Source organism: Dromiciops gliroides, chromosome 2, assembly GCF_019393635.1.
Source record: "Dromiciops gliroides isolate mDroGli1 chromosome 2, mDroGli1.pri, whole genome shotgun sequence".
Taxonomy (NCBI): Eukaryota; Metazoa; Chordata; class Mammalia; order Microbiotheria; family Microbiotheriidae; genus Dromiciops; species Dromiciops gliroides.
Genome location: NC_057862.1, coordinates 361,022,152 through 361,044,766, shown reverse-complemented (window position 1 = coordinate 361,044,766; position 22,615 = coordinate 361,022,152). Strand labels below are relative to the sequence as shown.

At 44.6% G+C, this 22,615-nt stretch overlaps 1 protein-coding gene across 6 annotated transcripts in view; it reads right to left on the bottom strand.

Annotated features, from left to right (window-relative positions):
• CEP250 (centrosomal protein 250) overlaps positions 1-22,140 on the bottom strand; it is a 44,351-nt gene extending 22,211 nt beyond the window's left edge. For 2 of the 6 annotated variants that reach the window (XM_043986637.1, XM_043986640.1), the window contains exons 1-15: positions 21,625-21,754; positions 16,072-16,375; positions 15,500-15,556; positions 14,464-14,546; positions 14,098-14,263; positions 13,575-13,681; positions 12,966-13,214; positions 9,350-9,446; positions 7,356-7,457; positions 3,722-3,883; positions 3,018-3,196; positions 2,532-2,714; positions 1,731-1,875; positions 982-1,128; positions 621-851 (exon numbers count right to left, since the gene is read on the bottom strand). In XM_043986637.1, coding sequence (XP_043842572.1) covers positions 621-851; positions 982-1,128; positions 1,731-1,875; positions 2,532-2,714; positions 3,018-3,196; positions 3,722-3,883; positions 7,356-7,457; positions 9,350-9,446; positions 12,966-13,214; positions 13,575-13,681; positions 14,098-14,263; positions 14,464-14,546; positions 15,500-15,556; positions 16,072-16,254 — 2,091 coding nt within the window. In that variant the 5' untranslated portion in view covers positions 16,255-16,375; positions 21,625-21,754. Of the gene's footprint in view, positions 1-620; positions 852-981; positions 1,129-1,730; positions 1,876-2,531; positions 2,715-3,017; positions 3,197-3,721; positions 3,884-7,355; positions 7,458-9,349; positions 9,447-9,647; positions 9,718-12,965; positions 13,215-13,574; positions 13,682-14,097; positions 14,264-14,463; positions 14,547-15,499; positions 15,557-16,071; positions 16,376-21,624; positions 21,755-22,004 lie in introns of those variants that run through there. The other 4 variants (XM_043986638.1, XM_043986639.1, XM_043986641.1 and 1 more) reach the window with 4 other exon arrangements.
• Positions 22,141-22,615: the final 475 nt, after the last annotated feature.

Genomic DNA, 22,615 nt, shown 5'->3' with positions numbered 1-22,615 from the left:
TTCAAGTCAGGGAAGCAATGCGATGTAGTTGAAATTAGGAGGCTAAGATTCACAGCTCGGCTCTGGCCTCAGTCTCTTCATCTATAAAATAGACACAACAATATTGGCACTACTTTTCTCACAGAAGTGCAGTAAGAAAATCTAAGTTATCATGAAGCTCAGATTTCCAGAACCCTAAAGAGAAAGAAATTGCAAAGTCAAACAAGAGAGCCTAAGCTTTCTCCCTGTGGCAGTTTTTATAACTTGTGGAGCTAAGGGGGAAATGAGAGCCAGAGAACAGTTGTTCAAACAGTCGTTTTGATGGTGGCAACAAAGGTTTTTTTGTTGGTTTGAGGGTGAATGTGGTCACTGGTGGTTAAGGGTTGTAGCACTGAGATGCTGGGGAACCAGTGCACTAAGATCATAGGCTTCTAGACTTAGGGCTGGAAGTAACCTTTGTCTTACTCCTTCATTTCAGAGGTGTGAGACTGAAGACCAGAGAGGATAAGTAACTTGCCCAAGTTAATACAGGTGCTAAATGGCAGAGCTGCAATGTGACTCTAGGCCCTTGCTTCCCGATCCAGTACACATTCCAATGAAGCACCTGCCTCTGCCTGCTGGTCTGTACTGTGTCCTCTCACCTCATCCAATTTCTCCTGGGTTTCCGTCTTCTCTTCTCTCATCTTGCTTAGATCCCCCTGTAGTTCTGCTTCAGCATCCTTGGCTTTCTGAAGCTGCATCTCGAGGTGAGCCTTCTCTGCCCAGAGGGCCTCCTTTCGCCTTTCAGAATCATCCAGTTCCATCTGCACAGCACTCCTGGTCTTCTCTGCCTCCTCTACTTTACCACGGAGAGACTGATTTTCCTGCTCAAACTACAGTCCCCGAAAGTTAAAGGTGTTAAGAGAGGGGGAGTGGAAGGCAAGAAGCACATGTCAGCAAAACACATATGTGGCTTAGGGGGCAGATGCTGAGCTTGGAGGGAGTGGGATCCCAGCAGCTCACCTGCAGGAGCTGTTGGTTCAGCCCCACTTTATCTAAGGCCAAGGCTTCATTCAGTGCACTCAGCTTGATTGCTGTATCCCGAAGATCAGCTACTTCTGCCTTGAGGGTGCTCTCTGTTCCTGTCAGCTCAGCAATGGACTGTTCTGCCTAGAAACAAACAGAGGGGGACAGCTAGGTGGTGCAGTGGATAAAGCACTGGCCCTGGATTCAGGAGGACCTAAGTTCAAATCCGGCCTCAGACACTTGACACTTACTAGCTGTGTGACCCTGGGCAAGTCACTTAACTCTCATTGCCCTGCCCGCGCCCCCCCCCCCCCAAAAAAAAACCCCAAACAGAAATGAAGATTTTCTCCTTTTCTGCCTTCCCAAACAGCTCCCACCTCCCACTATAGCTCCTTTCTTTTAATACTGTTAAGCTGATTGCAGGATCCTCTTTCTGCTTAAATTCTCACCTGAAGCCATCTTTCTGTTCTCTCTGGGTTAAAGGAGTCGGTCATGCCCTCTCTCCAGATATAGATCTTTCTGCTCATCATGGCTGAGGGACAAGGTTGATCTATACCAGGCTTCTTAAACTTTTTCTACTTGTGACCCCTTTTCACCCGAGAAATTGTTATGTGATCCCAGGTACATAGGTATATAAACTAGGTATACATAACCTTTGATTGTCGCTATATTTTTCATAACCCACACATTCAGTTACACAGCCATAACGGGTTGTGACCCACAGTTTAAGAAGCTTTGGTCTGTACCTTGGCCAGGGCTCTTGCCATCTCTTCTTTCTCTTGATTCAGCAGCTCCTCTTCCAGGTGACTCTTCTCTAGTGCCTCCTTCAGGGTGATCAGCTCGCTCAGTGATGCAGACTGTCTTGCTTCCAGGCCCTTCAAAGTCTCCTGACTGTAGGAAGAAGGAATGAGAGAAGGGATCACCAATGAAAATACATCTGCATATACCTCAATGGGCTGTCTCTTCAGTAAACATCTACAACAGTTATGTATGTGCACAGTCTCCCTCCTAGACTGTAAGATCCTTAGTGGTGGGGGCCTGTACTAGGGAAACAGTACCAGATTTAGAGTCAGGGTCCAGGTCTCAGTCCTGGCTCTGCCACTTACTACCTGTGATTTTATCTTAGGCAAGATCTGGGTCTGTTTCTTTGTCTTTAAAATGAAGAGTGGAGTTTGGCTTAGATGACTTCTAAGGTCCTGTTCTAATTTTCAATCAATGACCCTATGGTCCTATATGATCTTTTGGGGGAAACAACCATTAAAATCTTCTTTTAATATGAACTCCATCAAAGTTTATTAGTTGAACAAAATCCAAACTTGAGACCCAGCTTTGACCTTCCAACCCAGATTCTGCTTTCTTGCCTCCTTTTGGGGCTCTCTTTCCCATACAAAACAGGCACTGAATTAGACCCAATTTCAGACAGGCTTCTTATTGATCTATTCTCCAATGAAGTGTATGTTGGCAGACAGGAAGAGACAAAAAAGCAAAAGCTTTGAGGGGCATTTTAAGTTAGGTACCAAAGGGAAAGCAGAAGTGGCAATACTCACAGGCGATCCCTCTCTCGAACAGCTTGCTGGAGCTCCTCCTCCTGCTCCGCCTTCTCCCCCTGAGCCAAGTCCCCCTGCAGCTGAAGCTCTGTGTTGACCCTGCGGAGGCGCCAGGCCTCCTGTTCCAGGACCTCCAGCTGCTGCTGGAGCTCCTCCCTAGCCTTTTCCAGGTGCTCTCGATCCCTGGGAAGAGAAAGGGGGTGACCAGAGACTCTTGGACTAAAAGCCTTTACCCATGCCAGACATTAGCAGGTGCTTCCCCTGAATTCTCCACCTTTGTTACTGGGGCCAAAGACTCTTTCCTTGGACCAGAAGGCTTCAATATAAGTACAATTAGACAAGCAATGAAGGTCCTAAGCACCATGAGGTTTCAACAAAGTATCATGCAGGATGGGGTAGACAAGTCCCAGAGTAAGGCTCTTCCCTTCTCAAGTGTGGAAGCAGACGGGCAGAAAGGCTTAGTGACCAACCAGCAGGACTGCTTACCTGTTGAGAGAGTCCACCTCCCCCTGGAGGCCCTGGGTCTGTCCTGCCAGGACATCCCGTTCCCCAGTGAGCTTCTGGAGTCGCTGCCTCAGGGCTTCACCCTCTTCCTCCCACTGTGTATGCTGATGCTGCCAGAAGCTCACTGCCTCTTGACAGGTTGAAAGCTGCTGCCTCAGGCCCTGGCGGGAAGTGTAACAGGAACAAGGCAGCAGAGCAAATGGTGATCATGAGAGGGATGCAAGAGATTAACAGGTGGGGCTCAGTGTAAATAAGCCAGAGCCAAATCAATAATAGAAATGGGATATCATTAAAAACAGGCTGCTGTGGTCTCTAGGCTACCACCATTTCCAAGGCATGATCTTTTTTAAATTTTGGAGTCAAGAAACTAAGGAGGAAAGTCTGGTAACTTTAGGATTGGATATGTGGGTAAAATAGCAGCAGAGAGACCTGGGTGTCAGGGAGGAGGACAGGAAAAAAGGGCACTGAGGCAAAGGTTCTGGGCTTGGGAATGGCTGAATTAAAATATTCCTGAAGGCTTCCTCCACTATAAGCATACCCCAGTTGCAATTCTCATACAGTACTATGTGAGGAGGGCCCATGCCACTTTGCATGCACATGCGTGCACGCATGCACACACACACACACACCAGATAAGGACAGCCCAGATGCCCTAGGCCTGTGGAACAGAGAGTGTATCCTCTTACCTGCACTGCCTGGTGCTTCTTAGCCAGAACGGAGCGTACCAGTGTGAGAGCCTTATCTGGATCTTCGGAACAGAGCTGGAAGGAGAAGCCCCTGGACTCCAACTCTAGGAAACTCTCCAGTCCAGAATCTTGCTTCTCACTATCCTCATCATCTACTACTACCTGAAACACAATGTGAAAGTGCTGCTGCTCCCAGCCAACACTAACTGTCCAAAGAGGAACCAAGCCTAGGAAAAGTTCTCTCTCCTATAGAAGACTCTAGGTAAAGTTTCACCAATGCACATTTTCAGACATAGAAATTTTAGCATGGAAGGAACCTTAGGGGTCACTTCATTCAAGCCGTTGCCTAATGCCCGAATCCCTTCTAAAATATTCCCAGAATCACCCAGAATCCCATCTGAGACCTAGAAGGAACTAGAGGGGCCAACTTGTTCAATCCATCCATAAAAAGAATTACAACACCCAATAAGTGGTCATCCAATCTCTGCTTGAAAAAATACAAGGAAGGGAAACCCATCACTTCTTGAAGTGGACCATTCAAATTTCAACTCATTGCTAGGCATTTTTTCCTAACAGTAAAGCTAAACTACCATTTTGTAACCTGTACCCAAGATTGCTGGTTCTGCCCTCTGGGGCCAAACAGAACAAGTCTAAACCCACTTCCACACAAGAGCCTTTCAAAAGTTTGAAAACAGAGCCCATGCCCACTTTCAGTCTTCTCTTCTCCAGGCTAAACGTATCTAGTTCCTTCTACCAGGTTTAATATGACATGACTAAAGGCCCTTTATCACCCTGACATGTAACTGGTGGTCATCTTTGTTTGAACATCTCCTTTAATGGAGAGTATGTCTCACAGGGCAGCTCATTCCAGTCAACAGACAGTATCAAACATTAGAACATTTTTCTTCTAGGGAGCTGAAATCTGCCACATTATAACTTGTAACTACTAAGTCTCAACCCTAGAATGACTTAAAACAAGCCAGATTAATGCCTTTTTCAGCCGTTTACTTTTTTTTTTTTTTGCAGGGCAATGGGGCTTAAGTGACTTGCCCAAGGTCACACAGCTAGTAAGTGTCAAGTGTCTGAGGCCGGATTTGAACTCAGGAACTCCTGAATCCAGTCAGCCGTTTACTTTTGAAGACAATTATCATGTCTCCCCTTAGTTTTCTCTTCTTCAAAATAAACATCTTCAGTTATACTTGAATAGATGCTTATAAAACACAATTTCTAGACCCTTTACCATTCTGTTCAATTCTGGACAAACTTCAGTTTTTTAATGTCCCTCCTAAAATGTGTTACCTAGAACTGGATACAAAGGTATAATTCAGATATGGTCTGACCACTACAGAGTATGGCAGGAATACTGGCTCTCTTCTAGACACTACTTCATTAATGCAGCCCAAGATAGAATTAAACTTTTTGGCTGCTGTGTCACAATGCTGACTTTTAATGAACTTGTAGTTGATTTGGATTCCCTCCCAAATACACACACACGTACATATGTATGCATGTGTGTATGTATGTTTCATCCAGGCCCTTTTCACATTAACTGCTGTCTAAAGAGGTCTTCTCCATTCAATCCTTCTGCAGTTGACTTTTTGAACCCAAATATAGGACTATATATTTCTTTCTTTCTTTCTTTTTTATTTGCAGGACAATGGGAGTTAAGTGACTTGCCCGAGGTCACACAGCTAGTGAGTGTCAAGTGTTTGAGGCCAGATTTGAACTCAGATCCTCCTGAATTCAGGCCCGTGTTTTATCCACTACGCCACCTACCTGCCCCCTATATATCTATTTCTACTGAATTTCATCTTATTAGATTCAACTCATCTTTTTAATCTGTTGAGATTCAGGGGGAAAGGGGATAAGATTCCATTATGCTACTGTGGAAATTTATTTTGATTTGGGGACCCTACCTTTAGGCTGAGATTAGAAAGCCTTAGGCCTTCAGGGTCTCTTCCCCTCCCTCTCAGCTTCAGCTGAGTCAAAAAGCCCCGTGGAGGGGCAGCTAGATGGCGTAGTGGATAAAGCACCGGCCCTGGATTCAGGAGTATCTGAGTTCAAATTCGGCCTCAGACACTTGACACTTACTAGCTGTGTGACCTTGGGCAAGTCACTTAACCCCCATTGCCCCACAAAATTAAAAAAAAAAAAAACAACAAAAAGCCCCGTGGGCTGTACAAGACGCCAGGTCAGACAGCTGGGGGGAAAAAAGCCCCCAGCTCCCTCCGACCTGAGCAGAGCTATCCAAAAGATCCCGGATAGCCTGTGCTGAGACACAAGTTGCTCAAGCACACCCCCCACCAGCTGCAGCCCTGGCTGGCAGATTAGCTTGGTGTGGGGGCGCAGGAAGCCCCGAGAGTTGAGTGGAGAGAAGAAAAGGTATATATAGACCTGGCAGTTAGACAGCAAGGGGGGCGGACAAGGACAGACGAGAGAGGCTAAGAAGAAGTTCGGACAAGGAGACGGGGGACGAGATGAACAGCAATGCAGGACTAGGAGCAAAGGTGGCAGAAGACAGACTGAACAGGAGGCAGCGGAGAGCACAGAAGTGGTCAGCACAGGGTATAGGTTGGAGAAAGTGAAGATTAAGAGGAGTTAGAAGAAGGGAGCTGAGCAGGGGGATTTACAAAGTGAAAAGGGCTCAGAGTTAGAATAAAGGACCTGAGTGCCCTGAGGCCGGAGGCAGTTAAGGCCCTTATTGAATTAAAAAAGTTCGAAGCTCAGGCAGCAGTTGGGAAAGAGACTGCAGGAAAGCAGTCAGGTTGTACATTTTATTTCCCTGTATTCTTAATTTTAAATAGTATCTCATAAATAAACTCTGCTTTGATTATTTAGTTAAGAGACTTCTTAATATTTTGCTTATCAATTTGGGAGTGAAGCAGTGTGGTGGAACTTTATAAATGGCCCACATTGAGTTTACAGCAGTCAGATAGCCAAACAGTCAATAGTCCCCAGATTAGTTACTCCAGCCAGATTAGCCCCCCAAATTAGACCTAGTCATTTAAAAATATTCTTTCATTTGAATGGCGACCGAGGCAGGACATACGGCCCAATTATAATTTCTCTAAGTTTATAATTTTTCATATAATCATAATTTTTCATAAGTCACAATTATATAATTTGTCCAGGTTAGTTATAGTTATTAATTATTTTTTGTACACTACATACTCGTGATCCATTATTCTAAAAGATAAGATAGGACTCCATCAACCCTACCCTAAACCCAAAATCCAGGGTGTTAATAGGATATATATTGATGAATCATCAATGAAAGGATCTTTGTAGAAATAAAGGAAAAGTGAAGAAGATGTTTACTTAATAGGAACCTGATCTAATTTCTGGCTCCAAACATGCAAGCAATGAAGAGAAAGAGAAATCTCAGTGGATCAGTAGAGGCTTCACCTTTTCTAATACTTAAAAATGACCACCAATGCTTAGCTATCCCTTTCATATTTCCATCTCACAGTCTACATGTAATTCCAAGAAAACTCACCCACTAAGTCCTAAACTTAAACTGATGAATTTCTTTGGACTATGAGAAAAAAACCCAAAACAGTAAAGGGATACCTGGGGAGGTGAGATATAAGTAGTCTTGGTTACCCCAAAGGAGGTATCTTTGGCTTACCCATACCTGAGTTATGTCCTTGATCACTTGCTGCAGAGACAACTTCTCTTCCCAGGCATTTTTGGTGAGAGATGCCTCTTGTTCTATTAATTCTGAATGATTTGTCTCCTAAATGGGGATTGGAACATAGAAATGAGCTAAGAACTTGCAAGTTGGAGCTATGTTCCTACCCACAAATCGATTCTAGTTAAATCTTATTGCCCTTAAAAAGCCAATATTTACATAGCATTTTTTTTGGTGGGGCAATGAGGGTTAAGTGACTTTCCCAAGGTCACACAGCTAGTATGTCAAGTGTCAGGCTGGATTTTAACTCAGGTCCTCCTGAATCCAGGGCCGGTACTTTATCGACTATGCCACCTGGCTGCCCTACACAGCATTTTAAGATTTGCAAAGTGCTCTACAAACTTACAAACTATCTCACCTAATCCTCACAAAAACTCTGAGGGAGGTGCTTCAACTATTATTTTTAAAATTGTTTTTATTGATCATCATAGTTTTTATATCACTATATTTCTCCCCAGTATCTCTCTCCCTCCCACTTCCAAGATAGCTATCCTATATTATAAATGGCATTTTTTTTTGACAAAAAAGAAAAAGAGGAAAAAAATCAGCAGAACTGTTGATCAATATGCTGAGAAAGTCTGAGAATATGTACAATGTATCATTCTTATGGACTTCTAAGCTCTGCTGAAAGGATGGGCAGGGGAGTCTTCTCATCTCTCCTGAGTTATGCTACTACAAGTATTATTATTATACCTACTTTGGAGATGAAGTGAAGTGACTTGTCCATAGCCACACAACTAGTAAGATTCAGAAGAGGAATTTGAAATGAGGTTTCTTCTCATTGGGTCCAGTAATTCATAACACTACACCATGCTACCTTTCTGTTTACTACATTTACTAACATCTAAAGATGTTTACCCAATCCCCCTTCCACCTTGGTCATCCAGAGAAGGCAACAATGGCCTAACAGGGCCCAGAGGTGTTGCCCTAGAGAAGCAAATTGGTGCTTAAGGCCAACTATTACACCAAAAAAACTTAGTAGCAAGGCTCAAGATAACACTTAAAATAGATTTAACTTTTAATTTCCTTTAATTGTGTCAATGCCAATGAGTGCTTAGAGCTCTAAGACGATCAAAGTAGGTCCAGTTCCTTGTAAGCCACAGCATTTACAGAATAAAACTACAGGATCTTTTTTTTTTCTTCTTCTTCTTTTTTTTTTTGTGGGGCAACGAGATTTAAGTGACTTGCCCAGGGTCACACAGGTAGTAAATATCAAGTGGCTGAGGCCAGATTTGAACTCAGGTCCTTCTGAATCCAGGGCCAGTGCTTTATCCACTGAACCACCTAGCTGTTCCAGAACTATAGGATCTTAAAGCTGAAAGGAATTTTAGTGGTCAAGTAATCCAATTTCCCATCCCTACAGAAATCCCCACTAAATCAGCACTGATAGAGGTCATCTAGTCCCTATAGCATTCCAGTGATAGGAAGTTCACTACTTCACGAGGCAGCCCATTCTATTATTGGAAAGCTCTGACAGAAAATACTCACTCAGAGTAAGATTCTTTCTATGCTTTGGTCCGTCCTCTGGAACAGAGAGTAAACCTACTCCTATCAAATGATAGTCCTTCAGGTATTTAAAGACAGTGATCATAGTTCACTTCAAGTGCCTTTATCCAGACAATACATCCTAGTTTCTTCAACTGTTCCTCATTTGATATGATTTCCAGACCACTCAAAAGCCCTGCTACTTTCTTTAGTCAGTTTTCCTTTTAAAATGTGAGTCAGCCTCACTCTGCCAAGGGATCACGCTAAACATGTTTTTACCAGAGTTGTCCTAAGGTATCTTCAGGTTTTGGCAAATTTGGCTCTTAGTCCAACCTGAAGGATTTCACTAAATCCTTCAATTGGGTACTTATTGATATAAACTACATTGGCTTGGGAGGAGACCCAGGGCCCTTCACCTCCATCTTCTTCCAGACAAAAGACTACGTATATACCAAGATATCCATGGTGTCTCTCAGAGCCGTCATCATCTTCTCTTGCTCCTCATTTTGTTTTTTACTTTGAGCCAGCAAGGCAGAGAGTTCAGTCACCCTAAGGGGAAGGTACAATGTTACTATAGGATGGTCAGTTTACTGCTGAGAAGAGAACACCCCTTAGCACTCTTTTCTAGTAAATCCCACTACATCTCTCCAGTGCTCCCAGAACCCTCTCTGTGCTCCATCAGCATCACACAATGCTAATGCCTAGAATTGGGTTGAAACCAAAAGCAATTCAGAACATGCATAAATTTACCACAATTCAAGGCTGGAACACTTGCTTTGGGGCTCGAAAGGTGGAGGAAAGCCCTCGCTGGGAGCTCTCCAGGCCCAGGTTAGTCTTGATGTCAAGTATCCTGGAGCCAATAAGAACAGCAGAATTGCCACAATGGGACAGTCTTTTGATCCCTATAGCATAGAATTCTATCTCTAATAGGGACACCTATTAGTATGTTATAGTTTATAGCTATTTTTGGCAACTTTAAAGATTAAGAACATCCTCAAATACCTTTATTTTTCTGAACCATCCATTACAGATCTGTCATCCATGAGTTTATCCTGTTAGAAGTCATTTGTATTTTCAGCCTGTGTCATTTTTAAAGATACCTACTTTGTAAACCGAAGCTTCCTTTTATTTGTCCTAAATTATCTTTCAGTCTTCAAGGTTTCCTCTTAGTTCTGGTCCTCTGAGAGTGCCCAGACTTCTCTGGATTCACCCTTTTCATTACTATCATGTCTTGAAATTTTGATAAAAACTTACATTTCCCAGTCTATCTTTTCTTATCTTTCCAGTCTGTCCTCAACTAGCAACTTCCTCATCTCCTTGTTCATTTTAGCTGGCCTTTCTTGGAACCTCTTCAGCTTCCCTATGCTTAAGAAGTGTGACAAGGAAATGAGTATATAATATTTCCAGGGCAGATGCATCATATGTTTGTGTTGTTTCTAATCCCCTTCTAGATGATATTCTGGGTAGGATTTTTGATTGTGACAGCACGATGAGTCAATATCTTCAGAAAATAGTCCAGGAAGACTCACAGGTCTTTTGCTGGGTTCAAAATGACAGCCCAGAATCCTAGATGGTTACATTTATTTTACCTCTTACATTTATCCATACTGAAAGAGTACCTGTCACTTTTCTGCCCAGGTAACTTTCAGCTGATATATTTTTATCCCTGATAGGGAGATGTAACAAATGGAAACAGGACGAAAGGGACTAAGGACTTAGTGTAGGAAGTTTCATTATAGTCTTTGAATGTCATTTTCCTGTCTTAGGACCCTAAACTACTCTAAAGAAAGGGCATATCTCATAAGAGTTTGTCAAGGCCATAACTTTTACTGAAATTATGACTCCTTCAAGGTTCCATGGGATTTTCAAATGCCTCATTACTACCTCAACAGTTTGTCCAGTGGAGGCAAACTGCAAGAAGAAAAATCTAAGATGTGGGAAAAAAAATCCTCTGAAAGGAACAAAGATCAGCAATATGCCACAATTGTAGTTTTCAGTTGTACTTTCCAAGTGGTATCTCACAACCCCTTGATATTATTTCTTTTTTTATCTCTTCCTTTATTCTAGTTTCTAATGAAGATGTGACCCATGCCTTCTACAGGTACCCTTGATCCCCTCCCCTCCCATATTCTCCAGCAAACTGCCCCCACAATAATCCCCTCTCTCTTCCTAATCTTCAATCCCTCCCAATCTACTGGCTCCTCCTTCCCTATTGTCTATAAACACATTCAAGTCTCCCCTATCCTTTAAAAAAATCTCTCTAGTTTCTACCATCCCATCTTTTCTTTCTTTTTTTTTTTTTTGGTGTGTGTGTGTTGGGGGTAATGTGGGTTAAGTGACTTGCCCAGGGTCACGCAGTTAGTGTCAAGTGTCTTAGGTCGAATTTGAACTCAGGTCCTCCTGAATCCAGAGCCGGTGCTTTATCCACTGCGCCACCTAGCTGCCTCCTACCATTTCATCTTTTCAAATTAGTCTCCTATATTTTCTCCTCCCTTTCTCAGCCAAACTCCTAGAGAAAAAGCTGCCTATACTCATTATCTCCACTTTCTCTATTCTCAACTGTTTGTAATCTGGCTTCATCATTCAACTGAAATTTTGTCTAAAGTCACCAATAATTTCTTAATTACCAAATATTATGACCTTTTCTCCAACCTCATTCCTTTTGACCTCTCTGTAACATTTGCCACTACTAACTATCTTTTCTCCTGGGTGCTCTCTCTCCCGTCTGGATTTTTGTGATGATGCCCTCTCCTTGTTCTTCTACCTGTCTGACCACTGCTCAGTTTCCTTTGCTAGATCTTCATCCATGTCCCTTCCACTAAATGCAAGTACCCCACAAAACTCTGTCCACAGCCTTCTTCTCTTTATACTATCTTACTGATCTTATCAGCTTCAGTGGGTTCAATCATTATCACTCTGCAGATCATTCCTAGATCTATATATCCAGACATAGTTATTTCTGAGCTCTGAACCCATATCACCAAATGCTTATTGGACATTTTAAACTGAATGTCTCATAGACATCTCCAATTCAACAGGTCCAAAACAGAAGTCATCATCTTTTCCCCCAAACCCACTCATTTCCCAAATTTTGCTATTTCTGTCAAAGGAACCACCATCCTTTCAGTCACTCCAGATTCCCAATATTGGAACTCATCGTCAATTCTTTACTCTCATTCATCCTACATATCCAATCAACTGTCAAATCTTTTAAACATCTTTCTCATATATCCCCCTTTCTCCATTCACAAAAATCACCATCCTATTTTAAGACATCATTACCTCTCACCTGGACTATTGCAATAGCTTCCCTGCCTCAAGTGTCTCCCTACTCTGATCTAGCTTTCAAATAGCTGCAAATTGATTTTTCTAAAGTTCAAGTCATGCCATGTCACTGCCCTTCTCAGAAAGTTCCAGTGGCTCCCATTTCCCCTTTGTTTGGCATTTAAAGCCTGACACAACCTGAACCCAAACTGCTTTTCCAGGCTTATCACACATTATTCCCTTCATGCACACTATAGTTCAGACAAACTGGCCCTCTTGATGCTCCTCATACATGGCATTTCTTTTCTTCTACTGGTATCTTTAAGCTCAATTGATGTTTCCTCTGCCTGGTATATCCTTCTTCCTCACCTCTACCTTTCAGAATGACTGTTTTTCTTTCAGACTCAACTCAAGAGTCACCTTCTACATGAAGCCTTTCCTGATCTCTCCAGCTGTTAGTGCCTTCTCCCAGAAATTTTCCTATTCCTCCTTTGTATAACCTATCTATGTGTGTGCGCGCGCGTGCGCACGCGCAGGCGCGTGAGCACATGTGCATGCCTCCTTAGTAGACAGTAAGCTCCCCAAGGACAGAGTGTGTTTCACTATCATCTTTGCATCTTCTCACAACTAGCATAGTGCTTGATACATAGTAGGTATTTAATAAATACTTACTGATTAATCTCCTTTCCTTCTATGAAGACAGGAAGGTTCTGGGTTGTTACCCATCTATTTGGCACCAATATCCAGCACCAAGGAAAGTTGCTTTGCCTTTAATATCCCTTTCCAGGATCCCTATCATCTCACCTATCCTGAAGTTCTGCCTTCTCCATGTTGCCTCTGGCCTTCAGAAGGATAAGTTCTTGGCTTCTTTCATGTACTTCCTTCTCCAACTCCTGGGTTCTGGCTAGAAGTTGTAGATGGGCCTGCTCACTGCCGGCTAGTCTCCCTGATCCCTGAGGTTCCCGGGACTGTAATTCCAAGCTCAGGTGCAGGCAGCTGGTCAGCAGAGAACCGGAAATCTTCATGTGTTCAGCCTTTAGCTCAGCCAAATCCCTGAGGGAACACAAAAGATTCTGGGAGGGACTGGCAAGGGTGTTTTGAAATGAAGCCCACCAAACCCTGAGGATCCTGTCTCTGGAGGGAATCATCTGGATCAAATTGTCACCATTCCCCAACATATCCCCTCTCCTCTGGTCAGACAATTCTCCCCAATGTCTTGCTATCACACATAGCCCATACACATTTTTATGTCATGTTATTCCTCCTCAAATACTCTCCTTTTTTAGTTTTCCACTCACTTTTGTGCCTTCAAACCCCATCCTAACAGAGATCAGAAAGGAGGAGGAGAATATGCTCCTGTTCCTTATCCCCACTTAAAGTTTCAGGTCCTCCCACACCCTTCCCCTCACTGACCTGTCAGTGGCTGTCTTCATTTCCAGGAAGTGCCGTCGGAAGGTCACCACCTCCCGCCACAGGCTGAGAAGGCGGCCATGTTCCCCTTTCAGGTAGCCCTTGAAGAACTGAATGTTTGGAAACTAAGGTCACCCCAAAGGTCAGAGGTCACCACTGCCAGTCCAGGAGGTATGGAACCTGTTCCAACTCACTGTCCTCTACCTCATCATCCAGACTAATGGCGTCAGAAAACTTCCAGTCCCAGCTGGTCCCTCCCATAGGCAGGCACAAGCCTCCTCTGAAGGAGTGGAGTCATGTGGCATTATGCCATTTATCCATGAGACTTCCCAGTCATGAATAAATTATCCCAGCAGGGCTGAGGCCCTAAGGAACCAGATTTACTACTGAAGGTTCTGAGCACTGACAGCCCAGTTTCCTGATGAGCTCCCACATTAACCCTTTATAGACCATGAATCCTACTGTTAGCAAATAAAGCTCCTTGTCCTTAAACTGCTGGACTGCTTGGTCTCCCTGCACGCCCTACCTCCCTCTCCATTTGCCAGTCACTCTGTCTCCTTGCCAGCTCATCCTGAGCTTGGCTCCAGTCCACTGTTAACTTTCCCACATCCTCCTGAAGGGCCTTGTTCACCACATCAGCTTTCTCCAGGTGCTGCTGAAGCCGTGTGTTCACTTTCACCAAACTCTCAGACCTGATTTGCGGCAGGGATAAAAATAGAAAATATAAGTGTGGTCCAATTCCCTAACTTCTGAGAGTACAATGGCAAATACTGGCCCTGGCCCTTGTCAGCAATCTGTGGTATGGCAGCTAAACCAGGGGTCCCTGGCCTATAGAAATAACCATATTCACTTAGCTCCCCAATCTCCACAGTGAAGAACCTGGGGTCATCACCTCTGGTGTTCTTCATCTAGCTGGATCAGCAGCTGTTCCAGTCTGGGCTCTTCAGTGCTTTCCCACCTTTTCGGGATGGGTCCCTTAACCAGACAAAACAAAAACACCTTATTTACCTTTAAGCAGATCATCACCCCTCAGACCACAGCCTCCACACACCTTCCCCGATTCTCTTCCCCAAATATGCCAGGTCTCCTGTAAATCACAGTCTTGGCCACAGCACCCTTATTGCCCAGAGGGAATCAGGGCCCCCATTCCCTTTAATGAGGTTCAGTCTGAAGATGCTTTTCCATAGAAAACACCAGGACGTATGAATATCCCTTACAGATCCCACGAAGGCCCACTCTCACACACATGGCAGGTGCCCTAAGGCACAAAGACATTACCCAGCCCTCATTCTTAGCATGGGCACTCCAGAGCGCGCGTGCGCGCACACACACACACACGCACACAGGCACAAACGGGGGCACAGAAAACTCAACCAGCCCTAGCACCTGCAGAAGGACAAATTCATTCCTTCTCTCCTATTTCACAGGTTTCACTTTGATAGGCAAAGAGTTGGGCGGTCTCCATGGGTTACAGGTGCCAGAAGTCGTAAGGCTGGAAGTAATTTATATGGGGAGCTATGGGATTGTGCTCCAAGAGGTATGGGGAGAGGCAGCAAGGTGGTGCAGTGGATAGAGTACCAGCCCTGGATTCAGGAGGACCTGAGTTCAAATCTGGGCCTCAGACACTTGAAACTTACTAGCTGTATGACCCTGGGCAAGTCATTTAACCCCCACTGCCTCACCAAAAAAAAAAAAAAAAAAGAGGTAAGGGGAGGGGGACTGATGCTGACCATCCATCCCCTAATGAAAGGCCAGCACTCAGGCAGAAAATTGGGGCCAGCATAGCAATGGAGACCAGTAGGGCTCTTAGCAGCAAAGGAGTGAGTGTATTCTGCCTAAGTATGGCTTCCTGATATCTCATGCAACATCAATTCATTGAATGTTCAGGAGAAACACAGTATGGGTGTTCAGAGCTCCTGTCCACTTACCCCTATGTTCTCCAGCCGCTGCTCCAGCTCCTGACACCAGTTCCGGTACTGCAGTACCTAGAAAGAGTCCCAGGCCATACTCAATCGATACTGTCAGCACTAACTGTGGCTCCCCAGCAAACCTGAAGAGGACTGTGTGAGCTATTGTTATCGGAGTAGATTAAGACAATACTAGGTTAGGGTATCTGCCTAGATCCTTAAAAGAAACCATTTACATTTATGAACAGTCTCATTTTGCACATGAAAAGAACATAGGCTGACATTTCCAAAGACTTTCTTCATCTCATTTAAGAATCCTACTTGAGAGGGAAACTAGGTGGCACAGTGGATAGAGCACCGGCCCTGGATTCAGGAGGGCCTGAGTTCAAATCCAGCCTTGGACACTTGACACTTACTAGCTGTGTAACCCTGGACAAGTCACTTAACCTCATTGCCCCGCCAAAAAAAAAAAAAAGAATCCTACTTGAAGCTACTAGCCCACTACCCTCAACACCTGAGAGGGGTTTCCTCCCAGACATCTCTCCTCCTTCCCACTTGTCCCCCAACTCTCCACACAACAGTAGCTACTTCACCTTGGCTTGCAGCTTCCTCACAAGTACTGCTTGCCTCTGCTGGGCCTCCTGGGAGATCTTCAGCTTACGCCAGGAAGCAGCCTGGTTCTCAGCCATCTGCTGCTGCAGTGCCAGGATCTGCTTCTCCAGCACCACATGCAGAGGCTGGGGCTTCATGTCGTGCCCTTGGTCTCTTGCCTCCATTTGAGGAGCAGACACCAGGCCAGTGAGTCTTGTCTTTCTGTAGCGGGAAGCACATGTCTGTTATGCTTACTCTTTGGCAGGTTTTATCACTGTGAGTGCATTGCTCAGATTTCTTCTTGGGCTGTGGGACAGAAGCACAGGAAGGAGGTAGTCAAACCTGCCCAGACTCTTGGTAAAGCTCAAAAGAGAGTGGAAAGGGGCAGCTAGATGGCGCAGTGGATAGAGTGCCGGCCCTGGAGTCAGGAGTACCTGAGTTCAAATCCGGCCTCAGACACTTAACACTTACTAGCTGTGTGACCCTGGGCAAGTCACTTAGCCCCAATTGCCTCACTTAAAAAAAAAAAAAAAGAGAGAGTGGAAAACAAGTGGGGCAGCTCACTCTCCTTGGAAATCAGTTCTGCCAAAAAGGGACAAATGCATGGGCTTCAATCTCATCAGGGACTCGGACAGGGGCCCAGTAGAGAAGGCAGCTGAGTTTAAAAGAGCCCTGGAATGGTGTAGTTCTAGCTTTGCCACAGCTTGATGTGTGAACAAGTCAACTCTCTTTTAGTTTCCTCCTTAAAGTGAGAGGCTTCCTTTACATGAATTTTAAGGTCTCTTTCGGCAGCTCAGAAACTCACTAGCTTTGTGACCACATAACCTCTGAACTTCAGTTTCCTCATCTACGAAATGTTAACAATAATACTGTCCCTCCCTACCTAACAGCTTAATTGGGACTATAGAATTAAGTGATGATGATTCTAGGAACAGGAAAGGTATTGTAAATTCTGCAACCACATAAGTGATCTAAGAGGGGCAATGAATGGAAGTTATAGGCAAAGTGTGAGGATGGCAGGATCAAGAGAAAGTATTTTAAGTGTGATAAAATAATGGAATTTGGCAGATGCCCAGGGGTCCCACCTGATTGATCTAGTATTGTTTGAGAAACTGACTAAGTACCAACTTGAGATGATTAGATATAGGCCACACCTGTCCTGTCCTGAGTGATGCATACTACTGACATCACCAGGGGGACAAATCTCAGCCTTGCAACTTGAAGGACCTCCGTTTTGGGGGAGGGAGAGAAAAGGTAGAAAAGAGAACATTGAGGCTGGGAGCCCTCTTTCCTGTTGGTGAGCTTCCAAGAGTGGACTAGAGAGGGGCTACACAGTTGACTCCTATAGCAACTATGGACCCCAGGTGGTGAGTTAATAGAAATGAGGCCAGCTCTTTGAATTAGCTGAGCTGGAAGCAAGTTTGGGGATTGTGTAAGTCTTTGCTAGAGCCAGGGAGCTTATCCATTTTTCTTTCCCCCTATTCCCTTGTCCTTGACTTTATTAATTTCAACTTTGTTATATAGTTTATTCCCATTAATAAAACCTGATTTGTTTGTGGAAAAGAGGCTGTTAATCTCCTTTCTTATTGGCCTGGGAGAAATAACTAAAAAAGGCAGTTTAGCCCTCTATAGTTTTTGACCCGGTGCTCCTCCTAAAGGTTCCTCCCTTTGTTTCAGAGATACCTAGCTATCCTTTTGTTTGCTTCTTTCCTTCAGTCCTATCCTAAAGCTACATCCTTAATGCTCCTGTCTCTTTCTTGCTCTCTCTCTCAGCAATCTCATTAATTCTTCTTCTTCTTTTTTTTTTTTGGTGAGGCAACTGAGGTTAAGTGACTTGCCCAGGGTCACATAGCTAGTAAGTTTCAAGTGTCTGAGGTCATATTTGAACTCAGGTCCTCCTGAATCCAGGGCCAGTGTTCTATTCATTGGACCACCTAGCTGCCCCAATCTCATTGATTCTTTTTTTTTTTTTTTTTTGGCGGGGCAATGGGGGTTAAGTGACTTGCCCAGGGTCACACAGCTAGTAAGTGTTAGGTGTCTGAGGCCGGATTTGAACTCAGGTACTCCTGAATCCAGGGCCGGTGCTTTAACCACTGCGCCATCTAGCTGCCCCCTCATTGATTCTTAAAAGCTTTGATTCCTACTTTAAAGCACAGGATTCACTCATTTATATCTCTAGCCAGTGAGTCAGTCAACAAGCACTAACTACTATGTTTTAGGCACTGGGCTAAGCAATGAAGATACAAGGAAAGGAAAAAGATAGTCCATGTCCTCAAGGAGTTCACAATCTAATGGGGGAGGGGGCAACTAGGTGGCATGGTAGATAAAGCACCAGCCCTAGATTCAGGAGGACCTGAGTTCAAATCCAGCCTCAGACACTTGACACTTACTAGCTGTGTGACCCTGGGCAAGTCACTTAACCCTCATTGCCCTGCCAAAAAAAAACCCAACAAAAACAAAACAAAACAAAACAATCTAATGGGATAAACAACGTGGAAATAACTATGTACAAACAGAGGGAAGGCACTAAAATTAAGAGGAATCAGGAGAGGTTTCCTATAGAATGTGGAATTTTAGTGGGGGTATGAAGGAAGTCAGGGAAGCTAGGAGGCAGAGATGAGGAAGGAGAGTTCCAGGCATAGAGGACAGCCAGAGAAAACTCCCTGAGATATCTTGTTTAATGAACAGCAAAGTGGCTAGTGTTAATGGACTGAAGAGCAGGAAGGGGGGTGGGGTGGGGAGGAAGAGGTTCTGAAGGACTTTGAATTGATTTTGTATTTGGTCCTAGAGATAGGGAGCCACTGAATTGACTGAGCAGTGGGGAGACATGGTCAGACCTATTCTTTTTTTTTTTCTGGTTAATTTTTTATTCAATATTAAATACATACCACTGGTAAAAATGGGTAAGAAAGGATAATAAGATCGATATAAATGGAAAGTAACAGATCCCATAAAACCATTTGTCTCAGCAACATCAAGAATATTATAATCAAAAGAGCATACAGAAAGAAAAGATGACCTAAAAGGGAAATGACATTTAACAAAAGAATTTGTTGAATACATTTTGAACCCAAAATGTCCAGATGCCTATCTGTCTTTCTTTTAGATTATCCTTTTAAAATTGCCTGGTAGAATTATGTTACCAAGCTACTAAGGGATTTTTTTTTAAACCTCTTCATCGACCCCAAAGGGACAGTGAGCAGACCTATTCTTTAGGAATAAGTGGAGCTGAATGGAGGATGGACTGACTGGAGTGGAGAGAGACTTGTGTCGGACAGAACAAGTGTCAGGCTACTGCAACAAACCAGACATGAAGAGATAAAGGCCTTCACCAAGTTGGTAGCAATGGCATAAAAGAGGAAAAGTATGAGAGATGTCACAAAAGTGAACTCAATAGACCTTGGCAACAGATTGGTTATGGGGGGGGAGGGAGTTGGAGGCAATGAGAGATAGAGAAGAGTCAAACATGACACCAAGGCTATGAACCTGGGAGAATGGGAGGATGGTGGTATCCTTGACAGTAGAGAGGAAAACAAGTACCAGACTATGTGGGGCTGTTCATTCTCCTAGGTCTGATTTCTACCAGTCTCTCCAACTCAACATGTACATGGCTCAGTTCTTCCTCTAGCTTTTCAACTTACTCTACTCGTCCTTAGAATATTACTAGTTGCTGTGGTACCATCATTTACCCTGTTGATAATCTCCAGATTATCTTTAATTCTCTACCCCCCATACATTTCTCATATTCAGTTACAAAGTCATGTTGATTCCACCTTTTAACATTTCTCACATTTTTCTTCTCTATTCCACTGCCACTAGCTAGCCCCAGCCCTCATTACTAGTCTATGGCAAGAACCTGCTAACACATCTTTTTGCCTCACTCATTCATTTACCATGAATTTATTAACCACTTAATCTTTTTTTTTTTTTGGTGGGGGGCAGTGAGGCTTAAGTGACTTGCCCAGGGTCACACAGCTAGTAAGTGTCAAGTGTCTGAGGTCATATTTGAACTCAGGTCCTCCTGCATTCAGGGCCAGTGTTTTATCCACTGCGCCACCTAGCTGCCCTTAAACTAAATTATCTCTAACATCAATTCTAAATGCAATGATTCTATACTACATGTGCTGTGTGAGGTCCAAGGAGGAAGGTCATTGGGGGGGGGGGGGGGAGGATCTGGGAAAATTTCATAAATGACCTGGCATGTGAATCAGCTTTTAATGAATGGATAGCAAGTCACTAGTCAAATTCTAGAAATCAGGAAAACAAGCAGAGGTAAGGAAGCAAAACTATAGGGTGTGTTGGGGAAGGCAATCTAGTGTGACTGGAACACAAAAGGCATTGAGGGGAAAAATAATCAGTCTGGAAAGGTAGAATTGTTATCACATTGTAGAGGACCTCGAATGTCAGCCTGAACTTTACACAGAATGGATGTTAAAGAGACTACAGTATTGCAGAAGTCTAAGCAGCTGTAGAGTCTAATGTTTGGTTTTTCTCACTGCAACCCTAGGATTTAAGTTATATTTTCATCCCCATTTTAAAAAGGAGGAAACAGGCTTAAAGGGGTTAAAGAACTTTCCATTGGTCACACAGCCAGTGAGTGCTAGAGCCAATACTAGAAACAGGATTCCCGACTCCAAGTCCAGTGTTGGCATCTCAAATAAGTCTACAGAGGCAGCTAGGTAGCACAGTGGATAAAGCACCGGCCCTGGATTCAGGAGGACCTGAGTTCAAATCCAGCCTCAGACAAGTTGACACTTACTAGTTGTGTGACCCTAGGCAAGTCACTTAATCCTACTGCTCCACAAAAAAAATTTTTTTAAGTCTAAACCATGACCTCCTACAGTGTGCATTGAGGCACAGGGTAGACAATAACTCTTCAGCTAGTTTTACCAAAAAACACATAACTGCTAGGGTGAGACCACACAGTTCAACATCCTTATGTGAACTAAGGAAAATAAGGCCTACCAAGGAGGAAGGAGTGGTGTAATAGACAGGGCCCAGGATTTGGAAACAGGAATAATAGCTAGAATTTATATAGCACTTTAAGATTCTCAAAATACTTTAAAGATATTATTTTATCCTCACAACAACCCTGGGAGGAAAGCTCTTTTATTATTTCCATTTTACTGAGGCTAGGAGAAGGTAAGTTGACTTGTCGAAAGTGACACTGCTAGAAAGTATCTGAGACCGCATTTGAACTCGGGTCTTCCTGACTCCAGGTACAGCGCTCTGTCTATTGCACCACTTAGGTTCCAGGCCTCAGTGCTCATCCCTGGGTTAGTTCACGTCTCCAGAGCTCCGTTCCCTCCCTTGGTAAAACACTGGGCGTGGGAGGCAGTAGCCCGCTAAGGTCCTTTGCAGCACGAAATCTTTGACCCTTGACCTCGGGGGACCGCCAAACTACACCGGCCGCTCGCTGGCCCTGCGCTTCTCCATGGACTTTAAAGGCGCCCCGGGCCCCGGGATGGCCTAAAAACCGCCACCTCCCTACTCGGCTGCCCCACACGCGGACCTGGCCGTTAATCACAGCTCCGCCCCACCCTGCCCTACCCTACCTCAGCCCGCGCCCGTGCCCGTGCCCGTGCCCGCTCCCGGCAGCCTCCGCGGCGGAATCCACGCGGCGGCGTCCTCCTGCAGGGGGGACCCTGCTCACCTCGGGGCCACGGGATTAGGGGCCCATCCGGGGTAGGCCGGGAATGGTATTGGACCAGGCCCCGCCCCCTCCTCAATGTCTCCCCTCCTCCCCATCCTTTTCCCGCCCTTTTGCCTCCTCGCAGCTCAGCTGGCGGAACTTGCATCCCTAACTTCTGACCTCCCCCTCCCCCCCAGCCGGAGCTGACCCGCCTGACTGCGCAGGCTCAGGGTGAATGTCTGCCATGTTGGAGTTTAAGGAAGTTTCCTAGGTTGCGGAGTGAGGGCTGGAACTGGAAGGCACCTTGAAGACAGATCTTCTGATGTATCCTTATCATTTTTACAGTTGAGGATGTTGAGACCTATTGATTTATCAGAAGAGAACAGAGAAAAACTAAGACCATAACCAAAGCGCCCATCCTGCGGCTCCCATAGTCCAGCGTGCGCTACTGCGCTTGCGCCCCACGGCCGACCCCTCCTCCCCTTCCATTCCCCGCCCTTTCCCTCAATCCCATAGATATTGAGAGTCCGCACGAACGTTCGTTTTGGCCTCTGCTCCTGCTCATCAGATTGGTGGGTCCTTGGATCATTTTCCCGACTGCTGCAGATGCTCCCTCAGCCTACCCTTCTTCAGGAGCCCTCAGGGGACTTTACTCTGCTGGGCTTGTCTCTGCGCCCTGGGGTCGACTTCCCTGCCCAGCTCTCTGTAATGCAAAGAGCCCTGGAATTGGGGATGGGAAAACCTGGGCTCTTTTCCTGGGACATAATCCTGTCCTGGCGTACTCGTATATGCCTCTTCCTATCCCCAAGAGGCTGAGCCCCAGTATCTATTTTCTGTTATATCTTTGTTTATTTTGCTAAATGTTTCCCAGTTACATTTTTAATAATGTTTTTAAAAAGTTTTGAGTTCCAAAT